This window comes from Mirounga leonina, unplaced genomic scaffold, assembly GCF_011800145.1.
Source record: "Mirounga leonina isolate KUSES-001 unplaced genomic scaffold, KU_Mleo_1.0 Mir_200, whole genome shotgun sequence".
Taxonomy (NCBI): domain Eukaryota; kingdom Metazoa; phylum Chordata; class Mammalia; order Carnivora; family Phocidae; genus Mirounga; species Mirounga leonina.
The window spans coordinates 26,583,457-26,592,880 of record NW_023270503.1 but is presented as its reverse complement, the minus strand read 5'-3'; the positions used below and the strand labels follow the sequence as shown (position 1 = coordinate 26,592,880).

Below are 9,424 nucleotides of genomic sequence, written 5' to 3'. Positions count from 1 at the left end.
CTCTCAACTCAACAGACAAGTTTTTAAAGTGGGGACAATATCTATCCAGGCTCCTGAAGCCTGCTAATCAGATGTTTGTAGGCAAATGAGTAGAAACAATAACAAGGAAAGATGCTCTAAGTTGTACCAACACCCCTAGTGAAGGACTATAAAAGCTCCCATATAGTAGATGTCTTTCACACTCAGGTATACTGAGTTTGCAACTTCCTAGCAAGGTTAACAGCAGTGCCATAGGGGACAGCTGTTGTCCCAGAACCATCATGGCCATTCCAGCTGTGCCCACTTTCATGTGTTCAAATGGTGGTGGCTTCCAAAATGGTATCTGTTTGCCTAGTTCCTGCCGGAGCAGAACGTGGCAATTGGTCACATGCCAAGAAAACCGTCAGCCATCCAACAGTGCCCCAACTGGCTGTGAACCTGCTTCTTGCCAACCTACCTGCCTTCCAGCAACTTCTTGCGTTGGTTTTGTCTGCCAACCCATTTGCTCCTGCACAGCATGCTATGAATCTGGCACTGGTCAGTCTGCTTGTCTGGTTAGCTCATGCCAACCCTCCTGCTCGGAATCTACCAGTTGTCAGGCAAATTGCTGTGAATCCAGCCTCGACCAGCAAAGCTCCTGCCAAGAACCTGTCTTTGTATCCGGATCATGTCAGGCAGCGTGTGGCCAATCGATCTGCTGTGACACTAGGTCCTGCCAGCCATCCTGCTCTGAGGTAACTTCCTGTATCAAAAATTCTTGCCCACCAACCATCTGTGCAGCTAGTCCATGCCAGCCAACTTGCCGCCAACCAGGTCCATGTCAGCCCATTAATGGTGAAGATCAGCTCTGCAAATCAACTTATTATCAACCCATCTGCTACATTTTCAAGACTTGCCAATTGGTTCCCTGTCAGCCATCAACTTCTGTGTTCAGTTCTTGCAATCCTACATGCTGTGTGTCCTGCCCTTGCCAGCCACTTCACTGCCAACCAGCACCTTCCATATCCTTCATCTGCCAGCCAGTGGCTAACTGCCAGCTCCCATGTTTTGTAAAGAACCCTTGCAAACGAGTTTCCTGTGGCACAGTGCTTTCTGGCCAACCAACTTGTGATGGATCCACTTCCTGCAATCAAGGTGGCCACGAATCCCCTTCCTGCCAACCAGCTTGCTGTGTGACAGGTTTAGGCAAATCATCCAGCAGTGGCTGCAATTGCTTTCAACCAACTGCCCCAAGTCTCTGCAAAACCAGCACCTGCTCGCCAACTTCCTGACACCCAGTCACGAGTCCAGCTTCTGTAAGGAAACACTTCACTGATGCAGCACCCTTCACACCTCCTCTGAGGTCTGCCACTATCTGCAAGTGCATTGCCACCCTGTGGGGACCTCTTCTGGCTGAGTGCAAATGCTATCTGTATGCTAACTTCATTCTGAGTCCAGCCCCACGTTCTCTCTAGGTGCTGATGAGGGGATTTGTCCAGCCACTAAGAGATCTTTCTTCATCAAGGAGAACCTTTCTGCAAGCATGGTCCACACTACACCTTGCATTTCCTCATGTTGTCAATTAATTTCACCTCAGCAAAGCCTTCTCTCCAGTTTTTCTTTCTTTTGATGTTGCCCAGTCTTTAAAAAGACTCCTTTGATGCCAACTGCTAATAAAAATGTGAGTGGTTAGCATAATGAACAAAACTCTCAGAATGCTTTCATTCCTTTCAATACACCCCTACATAGATTTCCTTCAGATCACATTTGAACACGATGACCTTGGGCCCTCTAAGTTAGTGGGTCCACCTTGGTCTGCAAGGGTGGCTGGTGTCCACAATTATAGATGCTCAAATTGGAAGGGAGAAATGAGAAACAACCCCTTGGCTTCCAATCTTTATATCACCAAAAGCTCTTTTGAGTTGAGTGGGCTCCATTTCCCCACAGTGAACGGACTTGGGAAGCCAAAGACAGAAATGGTCTAGGGAAGCCTCAGACTAAAATAAACTAAGGTTTTTGGCCATTGAGAATAGCTAAGGCTTGATTAACTTAACACTGTTTTTTTTTTTTTTTTTTAAGATATATTTATTCCAGAGAGAGAGAGAGAGAAAGAGCTAGCAGGCAGGGGCAGAGGGAGAGGGAGTCCTAAGCAGACTCTGTGCTAAGTGCAGAGCCAGATCCCACAACCCTGAGATCACAATCTGAGCCGAAACCACGAGTTGGGACACCCAACTGACTGTACCACCTAGGCACCCCTTAACAGTGGTTTTAATGATCAGTTCACTTAATGGACCATTTAAATAAAATGTAAAATTAGAAATTTTTGTCTGTTGGGCGCCTGGGTGGCTCAGTTGGTTAAGCGACTGCCTTTAGCTCGGGTCATGATCCCAGAGTCCTGGGATCGAGTCCCGCATCGGGCTCCCAGCTCAGCGGGGAGCCTGCTTCTCCCTCTCCCACTCCCCCTGCTTGTGTTCCTTCTCTCGCTGTGTCTCTCTCTGTCAAATAAATAAATAAAATCTTTAAAGAAAAAAAAAAAGGAATTTTTGTCTGTTGTTTGCTTATGTTTTTGACATTTTAAGAGGCAGTTTTAAAAATAACTAATCTAAGGAAACATCTGACTGAATGTTCCTGCTATGTAATTATCAAATCTAAACATTTAGGAGATGGTTGGACTGGTTTTCTTTTGGGGAAAGATTAGAGGGAGGTTTGCAGAGTGTATTTGTAGCAATTATGCAGAATCCTTCCTCAAGGGGATCTGGTCTCCCCTTTAATCAAAGGCTCTGGGTCTGTGAAAAGATTTAGGTCTGAAACTCAGAACATTCTTACATGGGTCCATAAGGGGACACATTTGAGGATGCTCATGTTTCTGTGATAATATAGATTTTAAAGAAAATCTGTGTCCATCACTAGGAGAGTGGGTAGACAGCAAGAGGTGATTCTTTCCATGAGGTACTGTTTTGGTCTGGTTCTCCAGAGAGAACCAATAGGATATATTTAAAGAGATGTAATAAAAGGAATTTTCTTGTGTGATTTTGGAGGCTGATATGTCCAAATCTGTAGTGTGGGCCAGCAGGTTAGATATCAAGGAGAGCTGACAGTGAAGATGAAGTCTAAAGGCTGTTTGCTAGAGAATACACCTTAAAGAAAATAAAATAGTTGCCTATAGGAAGATAATGGGGCATAAGGAGAATAGGAATTAAATTAGTTGGTATATAAGTACATAAAGAAAAATATAGGACATAGATCTTGCAAGGACAAGAAGTGGTAATGTGCCATAAGGAATATAATTAACTCAATTATTTGCAACTGAAGTCCGAAAAGAAAATTAAAAACAGGAAGAAGAGAGGGACCTTGACATTGCAAAAGAATTACCATAGATGGAATGTCTTCTAGAAATGACATTTTGATGGATACCCCATTTAAATTCTCTCTCCACATCTTCCATGGAGATTTCAGTCATGCCCGAGGAAGAATGAGGCTCTGGAAAGTGTGATGCCTCTTACCTCAGTCCTGGGCAGAACTGTCAACACTTTCTTACTTTATAAATTTAAGGAATTATATCTCCTCAAATAATTTGTTTACTAATAGCAAAATTCTTGACATAGCTGGAATTTCAAATTTCATTTTGCAATAGTAAAAATCCATCTCTATGTTTGTTAATTTTTTTTTTTTTACATTACCAATTGTGGATTTCTCTGTTGTACTGGCTACCTGCCAACATGCAAACTGAACATTTTAAACATGGCAAGTGTAAAAGGTGTACTGGGAAACCATGTACCTCTTCCATACTTGGCAACAGTTTAAATAACAGAGCATTTATTGGCTCCTTTCAGGTTTGCTAGGACTTGTCCATAAAACATCTGAACCTCCTATTATAAACAATGTTCTGCCAAGCCTGAACATGTTTACAAATAAATCTTTATTTACACTTAGGTCCCAAATGGGGGAGCAAAATACAGGGAAGTTTTGAGAAAAATATTACAAACACCCACCACTCAGAATGGGCATTTTCTTATATCTACTTTGGATCTTTAAAAAACATAATTGAAGTAAAACATTATTGATAAAGTTGAAGTCCCTTTTGTACACGTCTCCAGCTCTGAAACATTTACCTTCTTCGCTTCTCAGATACAACCCTCCCAGGTACTATTTATATAAACACATAAACAATGACTAATATTTACAAAGCATTTAATATTAGCAGTAGGGTTTGGAAATTTAAGAATTTACATATACAATGTAAAATTACCCAATTTTCTTTTTTCCTTCGCTATTGCTTTTAAGAATGACATTTTTAAAATCAAGAATTAAGATTTATATCAATAATTAATATAACTTATTATTAAGAATTAAGAATAAATGTGTTTTATTGCATTTTGATACACGATCTGTTTCATTATAGTAGTTATTGCTGCATAACAAATGACCCCAAAAGTTAGTGGCCTAGAACAACAAACATTTATTATCTCACTGTTTCTGTGGTTTAGAAATCTAGGTGTGGCTTAGCTAGGTATGTCTAGTTCAGGTTCTTTTATGAGGTAGTTGTTGAGATGTTGGCTGGGGCTTCAGTCATTTCATGACTTGGTTAGGGAAGGATTCACTTCCAAGCTCACTCATGTGGCTTTGGCAGGCTATAGGTTCTCACCAGCTGTTGGCCAGATATATCATTTCCTTGCCACATGGGCTTCTCCATACATTAGCTGATAGTCCTCATGGCCTAGCAGCTGGATTCTCCCAGAGCAAGGGTTCCAAGAGGGAGAGAATGGGCACCTGATATGAAAGTCACAGTTCCTTTACAGCCTAATCTTGGAAATGACATCCCACCACATTCATTGTACTCTCTTCACTAGAGGCAAGTCAGTAAATCCAGCCCACACTCAAGTGAAAGGCATTGCACAAAGACATGAATACTAGGAGGTGGGATAATTGGTAGTCATCTCAAAGGCTGCCTACTACACTCTGCTTTTTAGCCCCCCATGATCCACATAATAAATATACTTACTCACTACTAAAGTCCTCCCACCTCTCATCTTATTACACCATAAGCTCAAAGTCCAGAATCTCATCACTGAAATTAGGCCCAAGTGGATGAATCTCCTTGGGTGTGACCCCTTAAGTATAGCTCCAAAGTACACTCCTTCTAGATCTATAGACTTGTGAAACAAAAGAGAGAAATTATCCAAAAGGAAGGATAATGGCAGTAAATCTGATGGTGTGAACTTCAAAGCAACTAAAGTTTTTGAAGAAGGAAAAGGAAGAATGACATTGTTAGTGGCAAAGCCACTGTGAGAAGTAGGTTTTCTACTCTGAAAAGTGCCTTGGTCAAAATTCAGGGCAATGACGCCTAAATGATCATGGACTTCACCAAATCTTAATAGCTTAAGTAATCTTGCCAATCAGTTGGCCAAATTATCCATTTATTTATACAATCATTCCGTGACATCCCTATTAACTTTTGAGTCTATGTTTGACCATCTTCAGAGAATGGGATGCTCCACTTCCCAGGGAAACACTGCTTCTCTGGGCAGCTCCAGGAGTGAGTTTTCACTTATTTTTGCCTAAATTAATATTCATAGTTCCCATGATTGTTCTTGTTCCTTGATTCCATAATGCCAACAGAAGCTATGTCTTCTGCAGATAGATATTTCCATATTCAGACACACTGGGGCATTCCTTTCTCCCAAATATCCTTTCTCTGAGATAATTATAACCAGATACCGCCATTATTTTCTTCTTCTTCTTCTTTTTTAAAGATTTTATTTATTTGCAAGAGAGAGAGAGCACAAGCAGGGAGAGCAGCAGGCAGAGGGAGAGGGAGAAGCAAGCTCGCCACTGAGCAGGGAGCCCGACGTGGGGCTCGATTCCAGGACCCTGAGATCATGACCTGAGCCAAAGGCAGACGCTTTACCGACTGAGCCACCCAGGCGCCCCATAGATACCTCCATTCTTCATGATGTGATCTGAATTCCAGTTCCATCCCCAGGATAGTTGCTCTCCTCAAGACACTTTTAAATTATTCAATATTTCTTTAAAAAGGGCATGATCAGAACCTAAGTCAAGATCTAGTTATTTTCTAACCAGCCCAGTATATGGAGAAATCATCTTACTCTTTTGAGTATAGTCCATTTTCCCCTTGGATAATGTCTGCCTGATGTAATTAAATACTATTCTCTAAGTTAGCTATCTCAGCCCCCACTAGGAAATTTTCTGGGATTTGAGTGACTAAGTGAGGTGAGGGTGCATCTGTCCTCCTGTAGGGGCCACTTCTGTCACTCCTCAAGTGGTTTCTTGGTCCCTTTATTGATGTCCCCTGCTCCTGCCTTGGCATGCCTGTTGCTAAGTTCATATTCCTATCCCATTAATACTGATGTCCTTACTGCCATTGCAAGGAAGAGAGAGTTCTTCAGGTTCATCTTTAATATCAACTTCATATATATGGCTCTTTAATTTAAGTCTGAGTTAACCATAGTGCTTCCTCCTTAGAAACTTCCACATGCTTTGAGTATCTGCAAAAAATACTACCCAGTGGATCTGCCCCAAGTGGTCTGCTTAACTGCCCCTCTAGTACATCTCTTATCCAGAATCTAAGCTTGAATTTGGGGTCAAGTGTTTATTATTATTATATGAAGTGAGATGCTGTCATTGGAAATGAGCGTATCTTGGCATTTGCCATTCAGTCCATGCTTCTGCACTCTTCTCATAAGTTCAGAGTCCTTTTCAATTATCCTGTTGATATCCAGGTTCATGTTCTACTGAATTTCATTGACCATCTAGTAAAAAAAGAAAATTAAATTCTTTGACATGACTTGGTTTAAGTGGTCCTGTGTTCTCTCTTTCTCTAGGGGTTCACAAAGGATCTTTTTTTTTTTTGAGGCAAGATCAAACTTACATATTACATGTATGTAATATGTATAAACTTACATGTATGGTCTACAGAAATTTGAAAATAGAATGGCATTTGCTTGTCTCAACACATTTAGCATTACTTGTTCTTTAGGATTCCTCAAATATCAATGTGTGTTTTACTTCCAGTTTTTTGGTGCTCTGGGCCAGTATGTGCATAGCATACAGTGACATGAATGTACTTAGAGAATCTAGGTGCTTGTAAAATCTAGTTGTCCTTATAAATGTTTAGTCATTTTTCCCAATTTAATTATTCCCCCTTGTCTGAAAAGACAGATACCAGGTAAGAGTCTTTCTAGGATAACCTCACATTCTTTGTGTTACACTGCAGAGGCAGGGCTCAGATCTTATTTCATTCCTGGATCTCAACATGAACTAAGGAGAATAGACCCTTTTTATAAACCCGGATTTTCCTTGTCAGATACGAACATGTTGACAGCTCACTAGTTGGGTGAGGGGTGCATATGAATGCATTATGTAAAAAAAAAAAAAAAGCAGCATCATACTGAGGAGTTTACTTCATATCAGACTCCTTTTGGTAGTTGTAGTCTCTTTATTCAGATTGAAAGGAATTAAAATCTCTTGCTCTCTCTCTCTTATTGTTGCAGGGTTTCCCCCTTTGGTTCAGAAGGAAACATTACAATCTTCATTTTTCTTTTACAATAAAAATATCTCATGCTTGGGGGGAAAACAATGTATAAACAAAAAATGGAAAGCCCGGGTCCCTCAGTATCCCATCCCACCCAAATCCTGCTCCCTGGAACAAACTACTGATTTCTGATTATTTTGCCCTAATCTTGGATTTCTCTTTCCCTTTACAGAGGGTTGGTTGTTTTCCCAGTTTGAAAGATGGAAGAAAAATAAAAGAAGCATTTTTGTTTATCTCACCGGTTTGCCCACATAAAGGGGTTTGTCTTAAACAATAGTCCCATGACTTCAGGAAGTGGGTTTCTTCTGATAATCTACTTTCTCAGAAACTTCTTGGCAATGCCCTGAATCTAGCTGGAGCTGGAGAAATATTTGATGATAGTGACTTTATGATAAATAGTCCAGAGTTTTTGCAAACAAAGTCAGAGTGTTGCTCTTTAGAGGGCCACTTACTTACACTCTAAGGCAGCCCTGGATGGGGTCTGTAATCTTAGCCCAATGTCTTAAAATGTGGCCTCTTATCTGAGTGGTGTGGGAATGGATGTGAAAGAATTTTATAAAATGTAATATGCCCTCTAAATGTAAGAGCTTATGAAGGACACACTACATGTAATCTAGGTCACAAAAAGATATGCGAAATGAGCCAAGTTTTAGGTGATCAACTTGGAAATGCCTTACTTGCAAAGAAAACAATTCAAATGACCATAATGGGTAGAAAACAAATTATAAACACAACAAAGAAATGTGAAAAGAAGACATTTTAGAGGTGGAAAATTAACCAATTATTAGGATAGTCAGCAGGGATGGAGGATGGGGATGGAGAATTTTATGCATAAACAATTTCTAATGACACTTATTAGCTAAACCCAAACTATCACTAGTAGCCATAAAGCCCAACTTCTTGGCAAGGCAATAAAGACTAGGATGTGTTCTCTCTCTTTTTTTTTGAAGATTTATTTATTTATTTTAGAGGCAGGGAGGGGCAGAGGGAGAGGGAGAGAGAGTCTCCTCAAGCAGATTCCCTGCTGAGCGTGGAGGCTGATGTGGGACTCGATCTCATGACCCTGAGATCATGACATGAGCTGAATCAAGAGTTGGATACTTAACCAACTGAGCCACCCTGGCACCCCAAGGATGTGTTTTCTTAAATCAAATCCTGTTATTTCCCTCGTAACATATTTCATCAGAGGAATAAGCATAAGTAGCCCATTTTACAGTATTTCAAACCATCAGGAAAGGAGTCAACTCCACTAAACTGAACTACCAGTAAAGAGGGGGAAGAAAGAGCAAGTCACTCAATGTAAGAATGTCCAACAGTCATGGATGCACCAAGCATACCTTTCTTGGGATAGATTTGTATAAATTAAGTTAATATTTACAGGTTTAAAGAGGAGGAGGAAGCAGCAATTCAGGCACTAAACAGGATGACTCAATAATTTGAAATACAGAAAATCCTATAAATGATATTACAAACAGCAACAACAACAACCAACAACAATAAATTCCCTACTGTATAATAGCTAATTGTGCAATAGCAGAGATATAGATTGTTCAAGGTCTTTAAGGACATTATAAGTTATTTTAAGGATCAGCAAGCTAAAACAGCTCTTATATTCAAATCCTGGTACATATATTTCAAATGCTGGGATGCTCACTTCATCCCCAGAGAGACTATTTCTTATTTCCATCAGCTCAGACTATATGAAAATTATCTCTGATGCTTAAACCCATCTAGTCTCTTTATGTCTTAGATTCCCTACGATTTTTCAGATTTTCAAATATTACCAATAAGCGTTTGGGTTCTCACTTGGAAGGTGTCTCAGTATTTTGAGAGGTAATTTGTCTAAGGTTAAGAAACTAGAACTCATTTGGAGAAACTAAATTTTCTCTATACCGTTTACACCCATTTGGGGCC

At 40.3% G+C, this 9,424-nt stretch overlaps 1 protein-coding gene across 1 annotated transcript; it reads left to right on the top strand.

Annotated features, from left to right (window-relative positions):
* Positions 1–260: 260 nt before the first annotated feature.
* KRTAP29-1 (keratin associated like protein 29-1) lies at positions 261–1,250 on the top strand. The gene has a single exon (XM_035027475.1). It carries the CDS (start codon positions 261–263, stop codon positions 1,248–1,250), a length of 990 nt encoding a protein of 329 aa, XP_034883366.1.
* The last annotated feature ends 8,174 nt before the right edge of the window (positions 1,251–9,424 follow it).